This window comes from Phoxinus phoxinus, assembly GCF_949152265.1.
Source record: "Phoxinus phoxinus genome assembly, chromosome: 10".
Lineage (NCBI taxonomy): Eukaryota > Metazoa > Chordata > Actinopteri > Cypriniformes > Leuciscidae > Phoxinus > Phoxinus phoxinus.
Genome location: NC_136885.1, coordinates 30,593,080 through 30,618,245, shown reverse-complemented (window position 1 = coordinate 30,618,245; position 25,166 = coordinate 30,593,080). Strand labels below are relative to the sequence as shown.

At 38.2% G+C, this 25,166-nt stretch overlaps 1 protein-coding gene across 7 annotated transcripts in view; it reads left to right on the top strand.

Moving 5' to 3' along the window:
* zfpm2a (zinc finger protein, FOG family member 2a) overlaps positions 1-25,166 on the top strand; it is a 184,789-nt gene that overhangs the window by 4,204 nt on the left and 155,419 nt on the right. For 4 of the 7 annotated variants that reach the window (XM_079625627.1, XM_079625626.1, XM_079625625.1 and 1 more), the window contains 5 exons: positions 479-639; positions 4,309-4,351; positions 8,972-9,056; positions 19,657-19,805; positions 24,265-24,335. In XM_079625627.1, the coding sequence (XP_079481753.1) occupies positions 24,305-24,335 (31 nt within the window). In that variant the 5' untranslated portion in view covers positions 479-639; positions 4,309-4,351; positions 8,972-9,056; positions 19,657-19,805; positions 24,265-24,304. Of the gene's footprint in view, positions 1-170; positions 304-478; positions 640-1,094; positions 1,133-4,308; positions 4,352-8,971; positions 9,057-15,890; positions 16,022-19,656; positions 19,806-24,264; positions 24,336-25,166 lie in introns of those variants that run through there. The other 3 variants (XM_079625624.1, XM_079625629.1, XM_079625628.1) reach the window with 3 other exon arrangements.

The following is a 25,166-nucleotide window of genomic DNA, read 5'->3' as shown; positions in this document are numbered from 1 at the left end:
TAAGGCGTTACAAGGTGAAGGTGCTTATTGGGGTTATCATTTATTAATGACACATTTTTAGAGAAGTCTAAAAAGCATCATCCCTATTTGATACTGATAGGTATTTCCAAGCGGTTGGGTGAGGAAGAGCTGAGAGCACTTCTTCCTCAGAAGCAGCACCCTTCGCTGCCTCCTCTTCCTCCACGTGGCTGTCGGGCAGGAGAGGGCGATTGCGTTCCCCTCCCGCGCCGCGCCGTGCCGCCTGTCCGCCTGTGGGACCTGCTCCGTGGGCTTTTCATCAGCTGCCATTTTCACCAGCATGCAGTAATTTCATGGCTCATTGCAAGCGCTGAAAACCTTTGAAACTGCAAATGTTAACTTTTGCCTGGCCCGGAGCCATTTAGAAAGCGATTAATTCGGCAAACAGACGTGAGCCACTTTCTCCTCCCAAGTTTTCGCATAATTTTCCAACCCTTTCTATCTGGGATTTGCATTGCAGGGAACTCGCAGGACAAGGATAATAACTATTCCTGTTAATTGTGGTTTGGTGAAGACACAAGGCCTGTCGCTCTACGGTCTGATCTTGCCCGTCTGTCCCGATCCAGTCCAGAACCGGAAGAACGGACAAGAGAATCAGACCAAGAATCAGAGAAAATCAAGGTGAAGTGTGCGCTCTTTTAGATATTAAATCAACAAAACATTTGCAGTCTATTTTACTTCCGTGATGTGAAGCAGAATATTCAACAAAGAAATGTAAGGTGGGACCATGGGACTTTATCCATCGGGAATTGATCGAATTGTGAAAAATTTGTGTTTACGACAGCTTTGAATGTTGCTCATTCACAACTATCCATTTCATAATACAGTTTTACTGTTTTGAGTCTTTTAAGTGAAGTGTTTCATAAGTAGGTTTTGGTTCACCTTCAAAAGTCAGAATACTTTTAATTTGTAAAATATTTAATCCATATTATGCCTTTTACAAAGTCTTGGTTTTGTTTTTGGAGTCTACTAGGATAGGTTTTTATGGTTAAATAGAAAAGAAAAGAAAATCATTAATTTCCACTTTTGTTTTTTTTGCATATGCCATAGGCGGGAATTATTTAAATGAGGTGACATGTTCGTTCCCAGGAGAAAACTCAAGATTACAATCAAGGTGTTTCAGAGAGTTCAGAAACTGGAGAATACCTCCTTTTGGAGTGACTTTATTCACTGTAACTTTGCAGACATTTCTCATGTTCAAACAGCAGCAACAAACAAAAACATAATAAGTCATCTTTAATCAGAAATATACATTACTACATGGTTTATTTTTTACATACAGGATAAATAAATGTTGTATATTGTGATATATACACCTCTACCGTGATAAAATGACTCGAATCATGATGTAATGTTTTGGTCATGCTGCCCACCCCTAATTCAAAAGCATTAAGATTACACTGAAATACTGAAATACAATTATCAAGGCTTCCAAACATCTGGAGTTACAGATTCACATTTTAATCTGTCAACACAATCAATCAGAGCGCTGCGTCTGAATGTTAAAGCTGCAGGTACAGCGTGTGTGTTCTGTGTGTGGTGGGAGAGAGAGTCCTGCGCAGTAAAGCGTGAGAGATGCAGACGTCCCCCACAGCTGTCCACCTGCGCTCTGGCACACACAGACGCTTCCCAAACACAAGAACTAATTCTGCCGCCTGAACTCCATTAATTTCCCTTTGCTGGGACACCCAACGCTTGACAATAGCTTGTGTCGGAGAAAAGCTGGACTTGGTCAAAATAGCACAACAACCCGAAGATGGCAGAGGGATTGTCTTTAATGCAAGGAAGCTTGTTTCCGCCACTGAATTCAAAAATACAACTTTTTATTTCACAATTCTGACTTTTTTCTCGCAATTGGCAGTTTGCATCTCACAATTCTGAATTGTTCTTCTCAGAATTGGGTGATACTCACAATTGCGAGATATAAACTCGGGAAAATTCTGTGGGAAAAATAGACTGACTTGCAAGTTTATATCACGCAATTCTGACTTTAAAACTCAAAATTGCGAGTTTATATCTTGCGTTTCTGGCTTCATAATTAGAAATTGCAAGTTAAGTCTCGCAATTCTGACTTTATAACTCAAAATTGCGAGTTTATATCACGCAGTTCTGACTTTAAAACTCGAAATTGCAAGTTTATATCTTGCAATTCTGACTTAATTCGAAATTGCAAGTTTAGTCTCGGAATTCTGACTTTATTACTCAAAATTGTGTTTATATCTCGCAACTCTGACTTTATAACTCAAAATTTTGAGTTTATATCTTGCTAATCTGACTTCATAATTCAACGCGGACTGCGATAAAGGCCTAAAGTTATCTTTATAGTTATCGTTCTTGGTGTGAACGAGAATGAACAGAACGATATTGTCCACTGGACTGGTGACACTAAAATTGTTATCGTTATAGTTATCGGTAGCACTTTATTTTACAGTCCTGTTCCTCATGTACATACTATGTAGTTATTATAGTAATCACAATAACTGGGTAATAACTAGGTATTAACCCTGAACCACCCGTAAACCTAACCTTAACCCGTGTAGTTACCTTATATTACCAGTACTTAGGTAAGTACACTGTAAGTACACATACAGTACTGTAAAATCATCTTTATAGTTATCGTTCTTGGTGTCAACAGGGTTTAAGAGCTGAAAGAATGAAAAATGAATCGAATGAAAACGATTCATTTTAAAAGATTTTTAGATTGTGATTAATGCACCTCTGCAAAGTTATGTGGGAAAGTGATACTGTTATACACGGCAAGTTTCAATGTTTTTCAAAAAAACTTACAATAACTCTGCCGTCTTTACAGGCAATTTGTCAGTCACAGTCACTTTCCTTTTCCACTAAAAATGCATCAGCAAAATCATGCAGTTTCTTGTTAACCGCGAGCAATGGATGGGCTTGGTTCATGAAGCTGTGTGAAGTTTGTAGGAGACCTCTTTTACTCATGCGTACAGATTTTAATGGGAGACAAATTTGCATCTCAACACCGTAACTGCACAGGAGTCTGACAAATAAAAGAGGCCACCTGGGATTTGTGGAAGCTGCCCGAATCGTTCTAATGAGAATGAATTCAGCTGTTGGGATGCAGTCCTGACAAACACAGCCTAGTTTCTGCATGGATGTTTTCTTCTAAATATTCCTCGACTTGTCAATAAAATGCCCCTCTGCTCTCTTTATCAGCTGATGTTGAAAGAAGATCTGACAGCATTACTGTGGCATTTTCCCAGCTAACAAATCTGGCAAATCTTCTACAAAATCTTCCATCAAGAACAATTTAAAAAAAGGGAAAATACAAAGCACAAAATAGATAAATGTTTCATTATGTTATTTTTTTTGTTTTTTGTGGAATAACATGGCATTTGTTGAAGTACCTCAGATAAAGATTATGGTATATAAATAATGAATTAAAGAACGAACAATAGATAGATAGATAGATAGATAGATAGATAGATAGATAGATAGATAGATAGATATATAGATAGATAGATAGATAGATAGATAGATAGATAGATAGATAGATAGATAGATAGATAGATAGATAGATAGATAGATAGATAGATAGATAGATAGATATATGGATGGAATAAACGATAGATAGTTAGAATAAACGATAGATAGATAAATAGATGGATGGATGGATGATTGATAGATAGAATAAACGATAGATAGATAGATAGATAGATAGATAGATAGATAGATAGATAGATAGATAGATAGATACTGTAGATAGATAGATAGATAGATAGATAGATAGATAGATAGATAGATAGTTGGATAGATAGATAGATAGATAGATAGATAGATAGATAGATAGATAGATAGATAGATAGATAGATAGATAGATAGATAGATAGATAGATAGATAGATAGATAGATAGATAGATAGATAGATAGTTGGATAGATAGATAGATAGATGGATGGATGGATGGATGGATGGAATAAACAATAGATAGTTAGAATAAACGATAGATAGATAAATGGATGGATGGATGGATATAGATAGAATAAACAATAGATAGATAGATAGATGGATGGATGGATATATATTAGGAATAAAAAATATAGAATGTATATATAATGTATGCAACTAATGTGTTTTTTTAAATGTACCATAGGAACATGTTTATTTATTTTTTTGTACCATGGTAGTACTGGTATTGGTAAATACCATTATACATGAATACACTAAGTATTAAATCCCATATTTATAATTGAATATCAAAGTATAATGGGAATACCATTTTTTGGGATGTATACCATGAAAATATCATGTCTTCTTTTTTTAGGCAATGGATGAAATGCTGTTGAGGGGTCGACACTGAGAAACATGTAAGTGGAGTATGTAATGCCCTGGGGTGTGTGGTTTTACACGGGGATCATGGTGTTTAGCACACGGCTGCTCCCTCACCTGGCTCGCCGACAATCACATCTGCGTCCTGCGTTAACGGGACCGTCCAGCAATCTCCACGCCAATGCTCCGTTAATTGAGCTGGAAGCCACTGAAGTCACCGTTGCAGATAGTGGCCAGTTTTATTTCACTGCTTATCATAAAGGTTCCACATGTCCCAGTTCCAACACTAAAATAAAAACAGATAATATTGTCTTAATTGCATCCCTTCAACAATGATGTTCGACAGCCAAACACATCAAATTAAATTTTGTTTTTGTCCGGCGAAAGGCTAGTCAAGGTCTTATATTTCCATTGCAGGTACATTGTCTGATAAACAGGGGAACGAAAAGAGTAATTACAGGGAGGAAATTACATCAGAAATGAAGGAAGTCGTGAAAGGATTGGTGCTTAAATGGGATTGAGCGGAGCGTTAAAAAGGCCATTAGCGTGACACCACACAGGTGTTCCTCACTCCTACCAAAACCAACAGAACACAAGAGAAAAATACTCAATAAAAGTAAACATTTATCACATCGTTCAAAATAAGTTCTCATTTCACACTTGTACTTTGCCAAAGAAATAATAACATTCTCTCTAAAGGCCAAATGCAGATATTATTGTGTATATTCAGAAAGTGTTTTCTCCGCTGAGGGGGTTGAAGTTAATTTTTTCTCCATCTGCTAATGGCCAATGACTGTCAATGTCCCTTGTCTGTCATAAATGTGTCTTTACTATCTGTGTTTTCACAGTCTCTACTGTATCTCATTCTCAGACCATGATCCTCTTTTTCAGTGTCAAAAGCAAACGTTTCGCTACGCACTTTCACTTCCGCTAGTTTCAGCGAACTGTAGTCCATTGGTTTCTCCAGACTGGTTTCCTGAGAGCGTTTGCAGTGTTTTAGTTCTACGGCAGAAACGCATAATTGTTCAGTGTTCACCGTTTCCACAGGTGTCCAGCTGTGATAAGATAAACGGAGAGCTCTCGGTGTTACACTACTACAGGCCTGCAGGATCCTGCTGATCATCTTATACAGAGACACACTGGGGGAAATGCTTACCCCAGCAAACACAGGACGTTGGCACAACGCACCCAACCTTCTAACAACGTTTCAACAACATGGCCAAAAGGTTGTTATAACTACGTTGTGTTTTGAAGGTTGTTACAGCGTTGTCACAATGTTGACATTGAACCACCGTTCAGGGCCATTGCTTAAAGGAGAACTCCGGTCAATTTTAACATTGAGCTCAATTTTTAGTAAATTTGGAGTGCTGTCAATACAGAGAACAACGACAAAAATCGGTGTTGCCTACACTGTGTTATCCTATTTTTAAAATTTACACCCTGTTGACTTGAATGGGGCAAGTTTTAAACTTAACCAGTTCTTAGTCTTATCATCCTTGATGTGTCATTACAAGTGCCCAGCCATGTTGAGTGATTCCTTCAGAGTGAACACGAGTGAATCTGACTGCAGTAGATGTGAAAGATATGAATAAAAATGATGTTATATCAGCCAGCGCATAGACCTGTATTTAGTTCCTGTTTTCGGTCGAAGTCCAAAGTAGTCGATTGTCGAGTTCACGCGCATAGGTTTAGTTACTATGATCACGAGCGTGAACTCGACAATCGACTACTTTGGACTTCCACCGAAAACAGGAACTAAATACAGGTATTTGCGCTGGCTGAATTAACATCATTTTTATTCATATCTTTCACATCTACTGCAGTCAGATTCACTCGTGTTCACTCTGAAGGAATCACTCACATGGCTGGGCACTTGTAATGACACATCAAAGATGTTAAGAGGATAAAAGCAGGTTTAAAACTTGCCCCATTCAAGTCAATAGGGTGCAAATTTTAAAAAGAGGATAACACGGTGTAGGCAACACCGATTTTTGTCGTTGTTCTCTGTATTGACAGCACTCCAAATTTACTAAAAATTGAGCTCAATGTTAAAATTGACCGGAGTTCTCCTTTAAGGTTGTGCTTAGGATGTCTGGACAACCACTGGACTACATATGTACTCGTCACTGCCTTGAAGCGGGAAAATCAGCCTTTTAAATTTCAACCAACCGCTGGGCCGTCTCTTTAATCATCATGCAAAGATACGTGAGAATTGCGTTTAATTTACCTCAGCTAAATAAGATACGGTACAAACACAACCTGCAACTTCTTTGTCTAATGTGACATTTATTTATACAACATTTTCTGGTCAGGTATGACAAATATTAATTTTATGCCAAAAGAGTATAAAGCCATAATGACTTTAATGATGAGTAATTGATTTCAACACTCCTTGAACAGGCAGCGACTTAAGCGTGTACTTTTTGCACGATCATAGATACACATCTATATCTATGGTGCACGTTAATGTTTTTTCCTTTTTTTGGAAACGCACGAAAATAAAAATATTTGAAAGTTAACTGCTCGCACACCTGTTTATTTTTCTTTTGATTTGTCATCTCATTCGTTTCTTTGCTAGATTTTCTCATGTCTGCTCATGCTAGTTAACGTTATTCACTCCCTATATAAGATTATTTTTCTCTCACAAATGTATGACTTTTGGAAGTGCAATTTGAGTGTACACTTGCAGGTGTTGATTATAATTAATTTACTGTTAGGTCCATAAATAATAATAAGGATAAACAATATTTAAAAAGTATATAATTATCTAACATATGACTAATTAAAAAATTAACCACGAAACATAACATGTTAAATGAGGGATATCTATATCTAGCATTAAACATTTTCATTGTCAGAACGTCGTCTCTCAGTTGCTGAATGTCGCGCAACAACGTTGCTACAGCCCTGCCGCGTCTTACAATTCTACGTTGTTACAATGTTGCGAGCACGTAGACAGCGACGTTGCCATAGCAGAAATGCAACGTGCCACAGACGTTGCCACAACGTAAATGTGTTTGCTGGGACATTACTTATTACAACAAAACTTTCCAAACTTAAAAATGGGAAGACATAATTTAAAGGTGCTGTAAGTGATGTTGGGTGACATCACTACTTGTTGACGTTCGAAATATTGTCAAACAAAACGGAGGCTAGCTAGACTCTCCCTCCTCCTCATCCGCGCACTAACCCCCCAAACCCCACCCCCAAATCCTTCTTGTCGGTTATTGGCTGGAGCAGTTTGTTATGTTTCGTGGTGCGGGTTAGCCCAGTTTGTTATTGTTGCCGTTTGTGGAGCCTGTGGTGTCTACAGAGACCGCGTTTTTTTACAGTGTGTTCAGGGGACAGGCAGCTAGCGGATAGTGAGGAGATGTTTGCCGTATGTGACAAAAAAAGTTTGGGCCTAAAAAACGTGGGACCGCTTAGAGCTCCTTTAATTTATTTTTGGTATTTGACATCAATGAAATGGTGATCTCTATTTATAGTGATCTGTATAGTGATGCTCACCAAGACAGCATTGCTTGAGTTCCCTGTCATTGTTAGTTTCCATAGTTGTTAATTAGTTAATCACCTGTTCCCTGTTGTGTTAATTATCCTCCCTTATCATTCAGTTCTTGTCCAGTATTGTCTATGATTTAACGTGGTTGTTTTCTCCTGAGTTTCTCCCTGGATTTATGATTAAAGACTGTTTATTTCTCTGAATCTCCTGCATCGTGCGCTTACAGCACACCTGACAGTACTTATGCGATCAAAAATACAGAAAAAATAGTCATATTTTTACAAACAGAAATAATATTACAATTTAATATAACTGTTTTCTATTGTAATATATTTTATATGTCATTTATTCCTGTGAGGAAAATTTTCAGCATCAGTCCCAGTGTCCCATGATCCTTCAGAAATGATTCTAATATGTGATTTTCTGATTTAATGTCTTTAAAAACTACAGACCTAAAACTTTTGAATTGTGTATGTATATATATTTTTTGTTGTATTTTATATATATATTTAAAAAAAATTATTTGCATTTTATATTTTGACCATATTTAAATTACCATAAGGTGTCCAAAAATGCTTTATTTTTGTAATTCCTCATTTTCTAATTTTAGTTATCTCATGTAGTAACCTTTTATTCTAAAAGAATGACTTTAATACAGTGACTTTTAAATACAGTTAATTTTTACAAATTTAAATAACCATAATTGATTGGTCAATTATTCAAAGTAATGGGAATTTGGAAGGGAAATTAGCTTGAAAGTTCCTTAAATTTTGGGGTGAAATATGTTGTCACATATTCACCAAGTCATGTGTAAAAGGACTCCTTATATATGTTGTATATGTATTTGTACACACACACACACACACACACACACACACACACACACACACACACACACACACACACACACACACACACACACACACACACACACATACACAAATATACCAAATATGTACAAATACATATACAACTAATTATATATATACACATGCATGTATGTATTTGTATATATACTCTTTGGGACCAGAATAATAAGCACATTTTCTTTAAGAGAGCACTTTAGTCCTGCTGCACCCTACTATAAAATAGGATTAGAATTACTCCCTGTTTACCAATGACACCCCTGCACCTCCTCCCTCTCTCTCTTTTTCTCTAGTTCTGGATGGCATGAAGGTTGACATGGCTGCGGTCCAAGATCATCGTGCCTGTGACCACACAGATGGGGATGAGATAAAACTTCTGTGAGTCTCTCACACACACACACACACACACACACACACACACACACACACACAATGCATTTCTCAGTGAGTATGACTGAATGGGGTGTGAGAGTGTGATTGGTTATTTGTCGGATGGGGGGCGGGGTTAGGAAGCCACCTGCGGCAGTGACATCAGCGTGGCAGAGATCGGCCCCGGGGTCTCCATCCCCCACCGTCCACCTCGTGTCCTTTTATCTGTGATCATGTATCACCTGCAGCTACACGTCCAACCGGAGGAGACAGATTTCATCTGTCATCTGCGAGTGGATCTCAATACCCAGAACTAAGTCAGTCCAGGAGTCCATGTCCAGCGGCCGGCCTGCCAGAGCTAATCTCACAGATGAAGCGTCTCCTCTTTTGCTCAGTCATGCCCCTGTGCGGGAGGGGGGGAGAGATCATCAGATTCATCTCTTATTAGAACGGGATAGTTCCACAAAAATGGAAATTCTGGCATTATTTACTCACCGTCATGCCATTTCAAACCCGTATAAAGTACCTCTCTTTTTTAGGGAGAGAAATTACAGTGAATGGTCAGTGAATGGTGCAATTTCAAGCTTTAAAAAGGACAAAAAAGCACCATAAAACTATCAAAAAAGTGGTCTATTTGTCTCGTGCAATAGCTTTTCGTATTAAACAAACTGAAATTTAAGTTATTGATACATTTTCACTGTGAACAGTTCAGGAGTCACTGAGTTGATCTTGTAAATCGAATCTGTCGGGTTTGTGAACAAATCATTCTGACCAGTGTGGTGAACTGAATGAACTGATTCATATAAAATAAATGATTCAAAAGAATAATCCATTTATCATTCCAGAAATCTACTTCTAACATAAACTCTCTTAAAAACGCCAAGGAAAGCAAAAAAGTCATGATTTATATATAATATGATATAATTGACTACACACACACACACACACGCATTTTTATTTATTAAATTTTTCATTGACTTACTTGCATTTTATAATTTGAAAATATTTATGAATATTTTCTAATCTCTATTTTATGATATATATTCCTCCCTAATGTTTACTTATAAAAATATAAAAGGATGAATTAAAAAACTAAAACAATTAAAATCGCCCTTTTTTGTTTTTATTCTCCAAAACAAAACAAAAATTTGTGTGAATATTGCCTGTAAAAATGGGTTAGTTAAGAATTACTGAATTATTTTGAACTCTCCAAACACTTTTGGAGAGACTTTTGCTTGTAATATGAAATCTTCTCAACATTTCTCGTCAAATTCGTCTTAAGAATAACCAAACTGATCTACACTATCTGCATTCATTTCGAAATTCTGTTCTCTTATTGTGTCAGAATTGTGTGTTTTTTCTGGAAAGAGTTTGAGCATCGACACAAACTCCACATCATCTTAATATAGTGCTGCAGTTCAACATCTTTTATACAAACACACACCCACACGACCGCATGCAAGCCTTGAGTTCATGTATCTGTGGTGTCAAGGGAGCATGCTTTAATTAGAGAGACTAATCAGCGTTAACGTCTTCATATTCCAGACAGGAGAATGACACGTCTAAGTCTCAGACTCGCTCTAAACTCATCTACATTCATTGTGTTAACGTGCTTCGATGCAGTGGAAGATGCCCACCCACATATCTGCTAATTGCAGGTCTTTGCCCCTGAGCATCCTCACAGACACAGAGACAACAGGAAAATTTGGTCGTTTTAGCTCTGCTGCTTAGAATGAAAAATGTATGACACTTTTGCCTCCTCCACCCTCCGGTAGCACTGCAGAAGGAAGAGGCTTTCTCTTCTCTGTATTTGGATTTTTGTGTTTTTCTTAAATAGTCGTTTCTCCAATGTATTTTGGGTGAACACACCCCCAAATTGCATTATAAAAACTAGGGGGGTTTTTATATATATAAAATGCAAAAAAAGCTGCCATGATGCTAGTGTTGTTGGTGGTTGCCAGGCTGTTACTTTCAATAGAGTTTGGCATTAGCATATTGCTAAGCTAATGCACGATACTCAAGCACATGTTTGGCAAAAGTAGACTGAACTATTTTAAATGACTCTTTATATATATATATATATATATATATATATTTTTTATAATGCATTATTTCATTTCTTTAACTAGGGAGGAATATGGTTTCTAAGTTTGAGAACATTACAATTGTTTAATGTTTTTTTAAAGTGTCTTATGCTCAACAAGGCTGCATTTATTTAATCAAAAATGCATTAAATCATAATACATTAAGTAATATAAATAATAAGTAATATTGTGACATATAATTATAGTTTAAAATAATTGTTTTCTTTCTTAATGCGTTTAAAAGCATAATTTATTTATGTGATGCAAAGCTGAAAATTCAGCCAGGCGTCAGTGTCATGATTCTTCAGAAATCATTCTAATATGATTTGCTGCTCAAGAAACATTTCTTATTATTATTATTATCAATGTTGAAAACAGATTTTGCTGCATAACTTTTTTTGTGGAAACAATGATACTACAATGATTTTCAAACATTTGTATTAAGGTTCAAAAAATTGCTAAATTGATAGTTTTATTCATCAAGGATGTATTAAATGCATCAAAAGTGACAGAGAAGACATTTTATAAGGTTACAAAAGATTTCTATTTAATAAATAAATGCAAAAAAATGCTGTTTATTTATCTTTCCACTCATCAAAGAATCCTGAAAATAGTATTACAATTTCCACAAAAATGTTAAGCTGTTTACTGTTAACTGTTTATAACATTGATAAAGTATTTCTTGAGCAGCAAATCAATAGATTAGAATTATTTCAGAAGGATCACGTGACTGAAGAAGACTGGAGTATGATGCTGAAAATTCAGCTTTGCATCACAGGAATAAATGACATTTTGAAATATATTCAAATTGAAAATTCTCACGATTATGTTCTGTTTGGTTCGTTCCTGTCGTTTCTGTATTAGTTCCCATTCAGTCCCCTCATGTTCCTTTGTGGATAAGTACTCTGCATTCCCTCGACTCCAACATGGTCCGTCAGCCCTAGGACTCCTCCGGCTCACTCGTCTCTCCGGATCAGCCTCGGCCAGTTGTCGTTCTGCCTCAGCCACAGATTTCCGGGTCTCTGGCTACACCTCACCCCTACACCCCTTTGTCTCCACCAGGCTTCTCCTTTCCTCCGGCTTCCCCGTCATCCTCACTCCCTCCGTCTTCGCCCCGGTCTGCCGATCCCCCGTTCTGCGCTTTGATCTAGGGCTTCAGGGCCGTGGATGTCGCCCTGATCCGTCAGCCTCTCTGCTTTGCAAAGATCTCCATTCACCTTGGTTCCGCCTCCGCCAGTCAGTCCCCGGGTTCCGCATGGACATTCTGCCAAAGCTCCAGTCTGGCTCCTCCCACCGCCGGCTACACCACGGTGTCTTTTTCCATCAGCTCCTCCACGTCCCTGTCCATCGCCAGCTCCATGCTCACCTCCAAAGCCCCCTCCCTCCCTTCGTAGTGAGAGTTGCAGTTATGGCGCAATGGACATGCCTTCCGGGAGGGGAGAGTACTGTCACGATTATGTTCTGTAGGCTCATCACGGAGGCGACGCATTCTGCCCAGTCCATCCCAGAGCCTGGAGCAGAACTCTGCCTAAAATATCTGTGGTCAACGGATCCATTTCCCTCCCGAGTCCCCACCCTTGAGTCTACGCCTTCTCCGTCGGTCCTGTTTGACTGCCGGACACTCCGGTCCCGTCCGGAGATCTTCCTCCTCTGATCTACCCACCTGACTTCCTGGTACCATCCCTTTCCGCTGGTTTCGTCCAGTTCCCTGGATCCGTCGGTGCCACTGGGGTCGTCCTGCCCCTCTGCACTGCCCCCGCCTCTTGCTCCGTGCGGCTCCTCGACTTCGCCTTGGGCTTCCCCTCCACCAGCTCGGCATAAGATTGAGTCCCCGGCTGCACCTCGGGCCTCCATGCCCATGTCTCCACCTCGGCCTTCGCACCTAGGGCTTCCGGGCCGCAGATGTCGCCCTGGTCCGTCGGCCTCTCTGCTTCGCAAAGATCTCCATGCACCTTGGTTCTGCCTCCGTTAGTCAGTCCTCTGGTTCCGCATGGACATTCTACCAAAGCTCCAGTCTGGCTCCTCCCACTGCCAGCTCCACTCCCACCTCCAAAGCCCCCTCCCTCCCAGTGGCGCGAGGACATGCCTTCCGGGAGGGGAGAGTACTGTCACGATTATGTTCTGTTTGGTTCGTTCCTGTCGTTTCTGTATTAGTTCTCGTTAGTCTCGTTAGTATGGTTACTAATCAGTTAAAGGAGAACTCCGGTCAATTTTAACATTGAGCTAATTTTTGTGTAAATTTGGAGTGCTGTCAATACAGAGAACAATGACAAAAATCGGTGTTGCCTACACCGTGTTATCCTCTTTTTAAAATTTGCACCCTGTTGACTTCAATGGGGCAAGTTTTAAACCTGCTTTTATCCTCTTAACATATTTAAAGTGTCATTACAAGTGCCCAGCCATGTTAGATGATAACTTCAGAGTGAACACGAGTGAATCTGACTGCAGTAGATGTGAAAGATATTAATAAAAATTATGTTATATCAGCCAGCGCACATACCTGTATTTACTTCCTGTTTTCGGTCGAAGTCCAAAGTAGTCGATTGTCGAGTTCACGCGCATAGGTTTAGTTACCTATGATCACGCGCGTGAACTCGACAATCGACTACTTTGGACTTCGACCGAAAACAGGAAGTAAATACAGGTATGTGCGCTGGCTGATATAACATCATTTTTATTAATATCTTTCACATCTAATGCAGTCAGATTCACCGTGTTCACTCTGAAGGAATCACTCACATGGCTGGGCACTTGTAATGACACATCAAGGATGTTAAGAGGATAAAAGCAGGTTTAAAACTAGCCCCATTCAAGTCAATAGGGTGCAAATTTTAAAAAGAGGATAACACGGTGTAGGCAACACTGATTTTTGTCGTTGTTCTCTGTATTGACAGCACTCCAAATTTACTAAAAAAATTAGCTCAATGTTAAAATTGACCGGAGTTCTCCTTTAATACTCGTCTAGCTATTCCGATTTAGTCCCCTTTCATGTTCCTTGTGTATAAATACTTCCTGTTTGGTTCTGTTCAGGTCATCATCTATGTTTAAGTGGTTGTGTTTGTTATTCTCCAGCGAACGACTGTGTTTCTGACAGTGGATTGAATATACACTGTTCTGTTTATTATTCTTCATTGTGCAATGTATCTACACAGCCAGATTGTGGCGGAAAACGTATATATATAAGAATGTAAATGTTTCATATGGAGCCCCTAAAGGAGATATGGTGATGGAAAAAATATGAGATGGGAGGAAAAAATATAAATATATAAATATAAAATATATTCAGATGCTTTTGCATTCTCTCGCAAAACCTTTGTATTCTTTTTGAGCCAAAGCTGGTCACTTAATCTCTCTGCAATGTTTTTTTTTTTTTTGCATTGTTTCAGACATCATTCATGTCTATAGCAAAAAAAGGCACATTTTATTTCAAAGTTTTAACTACCGATTATTAATCTTTGTGACACAGATCGTTTCACACCCTCTTAAGTGAACCATCAAACTTGCAGTCAAGGGGAACCAAGCAAAGCTTCATCACTTCATTATCCTCTCATTTCATCAGACTCTGATGAATATTTTTTAAATTGCTACAGTATAAGCCGTGTTCATCGTGAAGCCTAAATGTCATAGGGTTGAAACAATCTCTTGTTTTTCCCTTCTGACTTTCCTGAGGAAGTGGAAAGAGGTCTTCAGATAGTAGACAAGCAGAAAGCCATGAGCTGATGAGTGGAAATCCCTCTGCTTTCTAATTAATGGAGGTACACAGGGCCAGAGGATGAGGCGGATCAGGGAAATGACATCAGGAGGGAGATAGCATCACTCATTTCTCCGGTCCATTGTCGCCCCACGGGATCGGCTGAAATGAACCGCTCAAGCATTCGCCGATACATTTGAATGGTGGAGAAAAATTCATTGTCCAGTGGAGAGTTTTCGATAAGGATCTCAACCACTCTCTCTTTCCTATTCTGCTTCCACTTCTCCTCTTTGTCAGAGAGCGTCCCGATCAAAAAACGGAATCGAGGCATCGGCAACAGGTGCGGTACATCCCTTAAAGCTGCACGAATCTTGCAAATGAACCGAGGAGATTTGGTCTCGCCTAACCCTGGTTTCTTTCATCCGTCGGTCTGTGTCAAAAGGGGCAGACGTGAGGTGTTTCAGGAAGGTGGAAGATCATTTGGGCGCATCTTAGCAGGAAAGAGAATTCAATGCAGTCAAAAAACTGAGATTTGCTGCTGGTGACTTAAGTGTGTATAGTCATACAGCTCTAAGAGCGAACAGCGGTTAGATGAAGGCGGATGAAAAATAGTTCAAATGTAGTTTGAATGCACAGGGCTACGTTTTCCAAAAGCATTGTAGTGCACCATTGGTCTCTACGATCAACTTAGTGCACGGTGCTTTTGGGAAACAGCCAAGTACTGTAGAAAATGGTCAACAAATATAGTGAAAGGGCTTGGTTTGCATGACAGCGTGCTATACTAGTGTTCTGAGGTCATACTACCTCAGAACACTAGGAGGAACAACCCAAAAATATAATACATTTTTCATTTATTTAAATTATAACATTTGATACTGACACAAAAAAAATGGTTATAGTGTATGACTGATGTTGAACATGATTTATTTTGTGTTTTACAGAAAAATGTAATCGTGGAAGGGTGAGTAAAAACTGACAGATTTGTCATTTTCTGGCAAACTATTCCTTTAAATGTATTTTCGTTTCGCTTTACAGTATGTCTCCTTTGTTAATTCTCTCACAGTGTTGCACTCAACACCGTTTTCGGAGAAGAAAGACAAAAAGAGGAGAAACCACCAACAAACGTTATCAGTTCTCGCATGTATCGCAAAATGCCAGGTTTGAATGTGTGAACGTGGAGTTTTAACCACTGGGTCAAAGTAAGTCACTAAGGATTGTGGGAATGTTTTTTTCATTTGGTTGATTTGCAAAAACGTAAAAGTTTGGAAGAGTGACGAATAAGACTGTTGGAATGTATTTGCAAGAAGGGAGTCCCTTTTAAAAGCTACCGGTGAAAGAACGGTGTGTTGAAGAACAGTGTTGAAACTTCCATGATCCCTGCATTTGTTGTTTGTAATAGTCATTCCGGCTCAAAATAAAACAACAAAACATGGAAATAGAGGTATCTTCAACAGAACGAAAGAAACAGCAGAAATCAGGGTCTGTTTTGGATTAAGCTTTGCCACCTTATTCCTGTTCCCCGCAACACCAAACGGTTTTAGGAACAAAGAGCTTTGCAAACGTTACTGCAAAATCCCAGTTTTCTAAACGCAAAAGTGGAAATGACCCATCATTCGGTATTATTCGCCATATCGCTGTAGCGAAAACACCGCCAAAGGTCCGCGCGCCAGAATCACACACATGCTCTGTTGGGATTTGCGCAGCCCTATCCATTGACGTTCCCTTCAAAGTTCCCAGTGATAAGTGAGAACTGAACTCAGCAGTGCATGTATCCCCTCCCTGCTTGCCTGCCGTAAATAAGCGGGCGTCTCTGAGCTCCGCTAGCTTTGTCTTTCCTGGCTTTTAAATGATAATTGAAGTTTTCCTGGCTAAGTAGTTCCGTCCGTCCCTAGAGACCTCCATCCCTGTGTAAGACGTTTATTTATTTATTTGATTTTACCCCCACCTCAACCCTTATATACCCCGTGCTGATATTTAACACATAACCACTCATAGTCTGCCTATGAGATATGAATATAATTGTATGTTAGTTTTTAATTACAGGAAGAATCTAACTTGTAAGACGATGAGCTGGAAGGTGCCACCGCATTGTTATATTTTTTCATCCTGGTTTTTCTGATTATGTGAGCTGGGCTCCTTTGCTAAGCGTTGATAAGCAGAATTTCCATGTTCCCTGCATAATTAATCCATCTCTGCCTGCCTTCCATGCCAACTCCTCCGTTATCGCCCGCACATGCCTGAATTGCAAAAGAATTCTCTCTTCAATTGGAACTTATTGATATTCCAAAAAACTGGAAATCCTTAAATTTAAAGCCACAGATTGTTAAATGGATTAATTTCGCGGCAATCTCGGGCATCTAACGCGGGAAGACAGGCAAAGCGAATCCAAAGTGTCTCCCGTTTGTGGACTTTTAGTCCCAAATGATAGGGTTTATTGGCATCCCCCCCCCCCCCACACACACACACACACTTCTCCTCCATAGTCAAAAATTACCATTCATTTGCATCGTATAAAACACTTTTTATATGGTCTGAAATTCAGAGGAATGTCTTTCAATGCCTGTCGTTTGGCCGCCCGATAACAACTCCGGCCTGGCACATCTGGAGCCTTTTGATACTGTGTGAAAGGGGCGCCTGAATATTTAATATTTTATCTGTTTTTCATCGAAGGTTTCACCATTAAGGATGGCGGCGCTATTTGCATGGAGGCTGGCAGATGTAGATTCACTTTTCTGAGCCGTCTACACCCAACCTCTCTGTGAAAATATACACATGCGTTGTTGTTTTTTTTCTGCTTCTCTTTCCTGTTGTGTTGCACTGCTGCTTTCTCCGAGTAAAACCATCATGCCACAAAAAAAACGAGAGATAAATAAGATCCAAATGCAAACGTTCTAGTCCAGATGTTTGAAATGAAACGCAGTGGATCGGACAATTATATTAGGCGCATTAGAATAAGGGCCTCTGATTAACTGGCAGCTCTGCTCAGAAATGTGATATTATGCTGTTATTGTTACATCTGTCATGGGCGCAAGTGCTCCCTGCAAGCATGTAATTAACCGCAACTGTTGTGGACTGTGCCCGGCCATTTGTAATCTAATAATTATAGATGAATCAACTCGATATTCTGTGTATTTTCCTCCCTTGGCAGCTTTTAATGAAGGTATTGCAGAAATTGCGTGCAGCTGTATTTCAATGCAATTATTCTGTCAGAGCGTTCATATGCCGTTTGTGACTGATACCCACTGAATATTATCCTCGCAAAACCTAAACGGAAGGGAAGACTGCAAATAAATCCCTTAGGGAGGATATTTCGCTCAATACTGGACATAATAGGATTTGGATAAAAATAAAGAGGTTGATCATTTGTTCGTGGTTGTAATATATACTTGATGCACAATAACAATGATTTGGCCTGGATTGCAGTATAGAAATGCTCTAAAAGATCTGCTGGTAAAAATAAAGGATGAATCTCTTTTGGTCAGGATGGAAAATAATCTTTTGGGGTTTTGCATTTTAGGATTGACTTCTTTAAACAAAGGCAACTTCCTCGACTCTTTCTCGAAAATGTAGTCATGCTTAAACTTGATAAGTGCTGATTGATTCTGATTAGAAATGCATTAAATGTGCAGAGCAATTGTTGTTGTCCTCAAAAACGGTCAGTTACGTAACTGTAGAAATCTGCTTCTCTCTTAATGCGTCTAGTGGCTTTGCATGTTGTTTCACAAGCTGTTAAATGTTTAAGTGTTGCAATATTTCAAAGCTCTTGCTGTCATTTCTTTCAGACTGCACTGGTTTTGTCAGGTAACCTAAAATAATCTGCTTCAAGTGGTAAGATCTAAAATAACCAGAAATGTTATTTAATATGACTGAATCAACCTGACAGCAACAAAAGTCATTTTTATGGGTCAGAGCTGGTATAAATAGCTCATTAATGAAACATTAGTGTGTGTGTGTGTGTGTGTGTGTGTGTGTGTGTGTGTGTGTGTGTGTGTGTGTGTGTGTGTGTGTGTGTGTGTGTGTGTGTGTGTGTGTGTGTGTGTGTGTGTGTGTGTGTGTGCGTGCGTGCGTGCGTGCGTGCGTGTGTGTGTGTGTGTGTGTGTGTTGTTAGATTGAAACGAATCTGTTTTTAATTTTTACTGCTTAGAAGAAGATGGTCTACAGATCAGCATTGTCTGTCTGTATATATTTAATGAATAATGTTAAAATGACTTATTTTCTATTTTATTTTAATATGGTTAATTTTACAGTCATGACAGTAACTATATGAATATGTTTGATGTCGATTTTAAGTGGTTCTTGAAATTAGGGGTAAATATTAACTAAAGTGGAATTTTTTTCTATTATGATTTAAGTGGAATAAACACCTTTTATAAAAAAAATTATAATAATAACTATTACTATTAAAAAGTATATTATTAACCATAAATAGCCTATCTTATTAACTTTGATAATCTCCCAATTTATCTGTTAAATGCAAATGGAACAGATATTCACAGATGCAGAAATTATTTAAAAGATTGTAAAAAAAAAATGAAATTAATACAAACATTCTTGAAGAATCAGTAAAATATGAATCGATTTTACAAAGTTCATTTTTTTCTGACAGTGGGGTATAATCTGTGTTTCTACTGATATAATACCAATATTTTTTGGGGAAAGAGGGAAAATAAAAAGAATAATTTTAGAACACTGTTTACATCTTTGATTTGCATATTTGACACAAACAAACAAATCCCTTCTCCCCCAGAATGAGTATTTCCTTACAAAGGCAATTTTTTTTTTCAAATTTATTATAATTATGTCAAATCATTTCCATCTCTTTACTTGTTTTCAGCTCCAAAACACAAACCGAAGAAGAGCTTCAAAATGGAGGGATGGAAATCAGCAGTGAAAGAGAGGAAAGGACGAGTGCAGAGAAAACAAAGAAACGGAGGAACAACAGAGAAGAAGGGAAGAAAAAAGAAGGAAGCCGGGGAGGAGAAGGTGTGTAGCAGCAGAAGTGTGTTGCTGGGCAGAGGGTTGGCAGGAGGGGTGGAGAAGCAGGCACGCTCACAGACATCTGTTGGCACGCTGCGGATGCTGGAGGGGGGCACGGTGCCATGACCAGCGGGAACATGGCACACTGATAATGCTAGCTATACTGAGATACACACTGCATCTCTATAGAACGCCACACACACAAGCACTAATGATCAAGTAATCTCACACTATCGACAGGAGCGACGCGGGACACACATGTTGAGGATCAAAATATTACAATTGGCAGCTTTCGGGTTTTAGTTTAGGCAAAATACTTTTTATAAGAATCAAAGAGAAATGATCAATAAAAAGTGAGTTTACATACACTCTTAAAAAGAAAGGTTCTCTATTGGCTATTCTTGACATTCTTAAAAATAAAGGGGTTTTCACAGCGATGCCTTAGAAGAGATATTTTTGGTTCCCAAAAGAACCTTTGAATGAACAGTTGTTAAAAAGAACCATTTTTATCTTAATGTGAAGAATATTTTAAAAACCTTTTTTTTCTCACTATAACGAACCTTTTATGCAAAGGTTCCTGGAACCACAGATGCCAAAAAAAGTTACAGTGAAAAAGGGTTCTTTAGAAATTTTAAATATTCCTCTATGGCATTACTGCAAAAAAACCCTGTGTGCACCTTTTTTTTTAAGAGAGTAATTGAATCCTTACAAATAACTTTCAGTGGTGCAATATAGTCGCTGATTTAGTTACATTAATATTAATATATTTGACTTCAAATAATTAATTGTATATATAATTTTAAGTGTGTATATATAATATTCATATTTTAATATATATATACAAGTGAAACTCTTATAAAAATTAGAATATTGTGCAAAAGTTGCATTTATTTTCAGTAATTCAACTTAAAAGGTGAAACTAATATATTATATAGACTCATTACATGCAAAGTGAGATATTTCAAGCCTTTATTTGTTGTATGATTATGGATTATGACAGCTATGAAAACCTTTTCACAATATTCTAATTTTGAATTTGGGGTTTTCATAAGCTGTAAGCCATAATCATCAAAATTATAACAAATAAAGGCTTGAAATATCTCACTTTGCATGTAATGAGTCTATATAATATATTAGTTTCACCTTTTAAGTTGAATGACTGAAATAAATGAACTTTTGCACGATATTCTAATTTTCCGAGTTTATATATATCAAATATTTTATTTATAATGAATAATATACTTTATATATATGTATAAATATATATATATATCGCTTTGGATAAAAGCATCTGCTAAATACATAAACGTAAATATAAATAAAACCAGTCAATTTTGACGTTACCACACAGAGCACTTTTTTTTAGGTTACCTGACTTCACATTTTTTTTACACCGAGTCATTTCTCAGCAATATTTTTCTCCGTATCTTCTGGTCTTTATTAATTTTATCATTATCAACACTAGACCTTCCATCTCTTTTCAAGCAGATGGACATGAATGCATGGCCTTGATGCTCGTCCACTCCTCCAGCTGTCTTAACAGCGCCCACACACACACACACACACACACACACACACACACACACACACACACACACACACACACACACACACACACACACACACACACACACTCGTCACCTCCTCTGGATAGCAGCCAGTCCCATAATGCCAGTTGGTGTGGCATCATAGAGCAGACAGTCAGCCTTGCGTCTTCAAGAGCCACCGCCGATGCTGATGCTGAAGTTCAGACGGCAGTAAATCATATTTAAATGTGCTGGAGGCCGACACGGATATATTTAGCTGTGCACACACACCTCGTTTACAGTGATTTCGCAATGTGAAAAGCGAAAATGTGCTGTTTTTTCCTCTAAAGCGCTGTTTCTGTTTGTCCTGATCCATTATTTCATTAGTGTAACCTGTGTAGTCAGATTGATAAAGTAATACCTTTGACTTGATTTAGATGTTATCAGATTTTATAGTAGGCTCCCAGGCAAAGCATTTTTTTTTTGTTTAAAGTGGACAAATATTGGCTTGATCTTCAACACTGAAATACATGTTTTGCTGCAAGTCAATGACTGTGCATTTCTTATCATCACAGCACAATCCCATATGCCTTCTAAATCCCTTCATTTAATGTTACCATTAAACTCCTCACTGTATGTGTGTTAAAGTAGCAGCGGCATGATCTCCATGCCACTGATTTCCCCTGCGATGAGAACAGCATCATGTTAATTATTTCAACCATCTGCTGCAGCCCGTGATGGAGGCGCCCTCCACCTCACACAGATTTGTACCTGTCAGTCAAATTGCACGACCAACACAAGGCGCCGCGGCGGCGAGAACGAGATCCAACGCATGCAAAGGTCCCGAGGGATCGAGCTGTGGTGTGAAATTAATCTGGAGTTCACAAATTTAGCTGGACTCTCTGAATTTACACTCAAAGAAGCCCCAACATCTGCCTATTTTTGGAGTGTTTTGGCGTGAGAAAAGTCAAACGCTGAACTTCAGGGATTTCTGCTGCTCGTTTGGATTAAAAAAGAGAAGTCTGATCAACAGATATGGGGTTTAATGGTCCGTGCTGAGCATTTCTGTTACTTAACATCACAGAATTCTTTAAATTCATTGTTAATACTAACCAATGTTTATGCGGTCGCCCCCCCTCCCCATCCCACTACAAATGATGTCACTTCCTGGAGAATGATGTCATTAAGCAACTTGCTTCTTTTTTATTTATTTTTAAGAAAAAACTCAGGATGGAAAAGTAATTGATTATCAATTCAAACAATAATCACAAGAAATTTTTTTTTTTTGATTAGATAAAGTAAAAAAAAAAAAAAGGAATATTTTTAAATTGTCTTTCCCAGATGTAGACGTCATGGCAAAAAAATATGTTTCATTGTGATATTGTGATAAATGACTTTGTATATGATTTCCATAAAATTACTTATATTTTACCCAACACAATAAGAAACATTACGGGAATATTAAATTGTTTTCTACATTTAAATGAGCATATATTTTCCTAAAATTCAGTTGAAAATGAAAACAGAAAATTGTCATTACACTTCAACAGGGTTAGTAGTTTTTTGACATCACACTCTAAAAAATGCTGGGTTGTTTCAACCCAATTTTGGGTCAAATATGGACAAACCCAGCCATTGGGTCAAATTTTTTAATTACATTTTTAACCCAACGTTTGGGGTTTGTCCATATTTGGACATATTTGCCACTGTAAATCAGCCAATCGAGTAGAATGACAATCTCAAAATAACCAAACATAATCTCATTAAACGGCCTGGAACGTTTATGGCTTTGAGTAATGCAGTGTTGCATATGCAGCAGTGGATGTCTCTTTGTGGTCTGAATTTGGGATGAACAACACCTTATTATCATTATTATACATATTATACAGTGTTTTACAGTCATATTTATTATCTGACCTGGTGAGTCTGGATTCATTTAATCTTACCCTGAAACAAAATCCGAGGCTAAATTAAGAAAGAGCCGTGTTTTCTGATCACGGTGACTGATATAGAGTCGCGTTTACACCCGTCCTCCTGCAGTTATATCTCCTACAGCAAAACACTTTGATTTAATTATTGATTGGTTGAAAGCGGCCTTTACTTCTTTGCATATGTGTGTTCATTTCTTTTGGATGAAATGAAACCTGTTTCCAGACGTAATCTAACCTTGGACGGTATAGGAGACAGAAAGGACTGTGTGGCCCTGCACTTGCCCAGGGTCACTTCATTAATTTGGAGGTGCTGGTTAATACAAAGCACACGGGCTACCCCTGACCCGCCACAGGAGCTCAAAGAAGTCATATTCAACCTTATTCATGAGTTACACCAAACAACAGACTGGAACAGCTGCGGCCTTCAACATTAAATGTTGGTGAACACCACACAAACACACAATAGAAATGAACATACGTGCAACATATTACTCTGTTTGCAGAGTTCAAGGGAACGGCTGTGAATGAATTAAGAATATAATGTGTTTTTTTAAACATGGAAATTAATAGCTTTTTACAGAAATGTCAGAATGTCTGTGTAACCCCCTTCTCTTTGCACAAACTGTCCGTCGTCTAGTAATTTAGAATTGAGTTTAGAAAAGATAAGATGAGAATATCGATCGATCGAGATTCAGAAATGTTATTTGCTTTTCACCTAAAAAAACACTTATAAAATGAAGGGAGAAATGCATTGTGCGCTAAATAACTCATTTTCAAAACATTAATACTTGCAACTCGTTTTCCCCCCCTACTTTTTATGTGTTTGAATCTGTATTCAGTGGGAAGTTACATGGTGTTACATTTTGATAGAATATTAACCATTTGGAATAATATGCAAATGCGACAGATACAAATAGGCTATGATTCATATGAACAATATGAATAATATTAAAATAATGAATTAAGATAACTATTTGGACAAGAATCAACATTCTCTTTTCTTTTCAGAGATGGCGAGAACTGAGGGATTTGAAACGTTGTAAAAGTGATGCAGAAATGGCGTTTTTATTATTCAACAGGTGAGTAAAGTATTTTATTGAACAAATGAATTGCCATATAGCTCTCTAACAGAGTTGATTGTAAAGCATTATCTATTATAAAGGGTCATTTCATTATGATTATTGTAGCGCTGTGCGGGAATTTATTTTAAAGGAAGTATGGTGTCTATATTAAACCTAGTAACATAGTAACATCTTCAACTGGTCAGCTTGAAATCCTTTCTCTAAACTGGTTATTAGGCCTATATTAAGCCTAATATTGAATGTTTTATGAGCAGCACCAAATTCATCCGGACAGCCGAAGCACAACCAAAACCATGTTCTTCCTGTTTTTTGTTTTTTTTTAACTGCAAGAGGGCCAAAAGTAACATAGTGTATACCTTTAATGTCATGTTTTACTGTTGGCAGGAGCCTCAGTGTGTCATGGCACTACATGCAATTGCAAAAACAGTGAGTGTCTGCCATTGGTTCAGCCGAATGTTTAGTCTCACCCCAAACTCAGACCATTGGTTGAGTGGGAAGTTTGAAGCAATGAGAGCAATGTTTGAATGCGTCACAAAAATGACTGCGTTTAATTAGCAGAGTAGACAGCAGAAATCAAGATGTAGAGAAAACACTAACGAACATGAGCTTTAAAACATCACACATAATGAAATTATTCAAATGTGATATCGATTTTTCCCCACAATTTTATTAACATCTAGATCTGAACTAGAACTATAGAACTCAGCTCTGAATAGCTAGCGTTATTCTCCTTCACGGCTCAAGCTCACGGGCCGCCAGCGCTGGAGCAGAGGATGCTGGGAAGAGCACACTTCTTGCCAGAGTGTAATGGCTGGTGAAAGCAAAGGC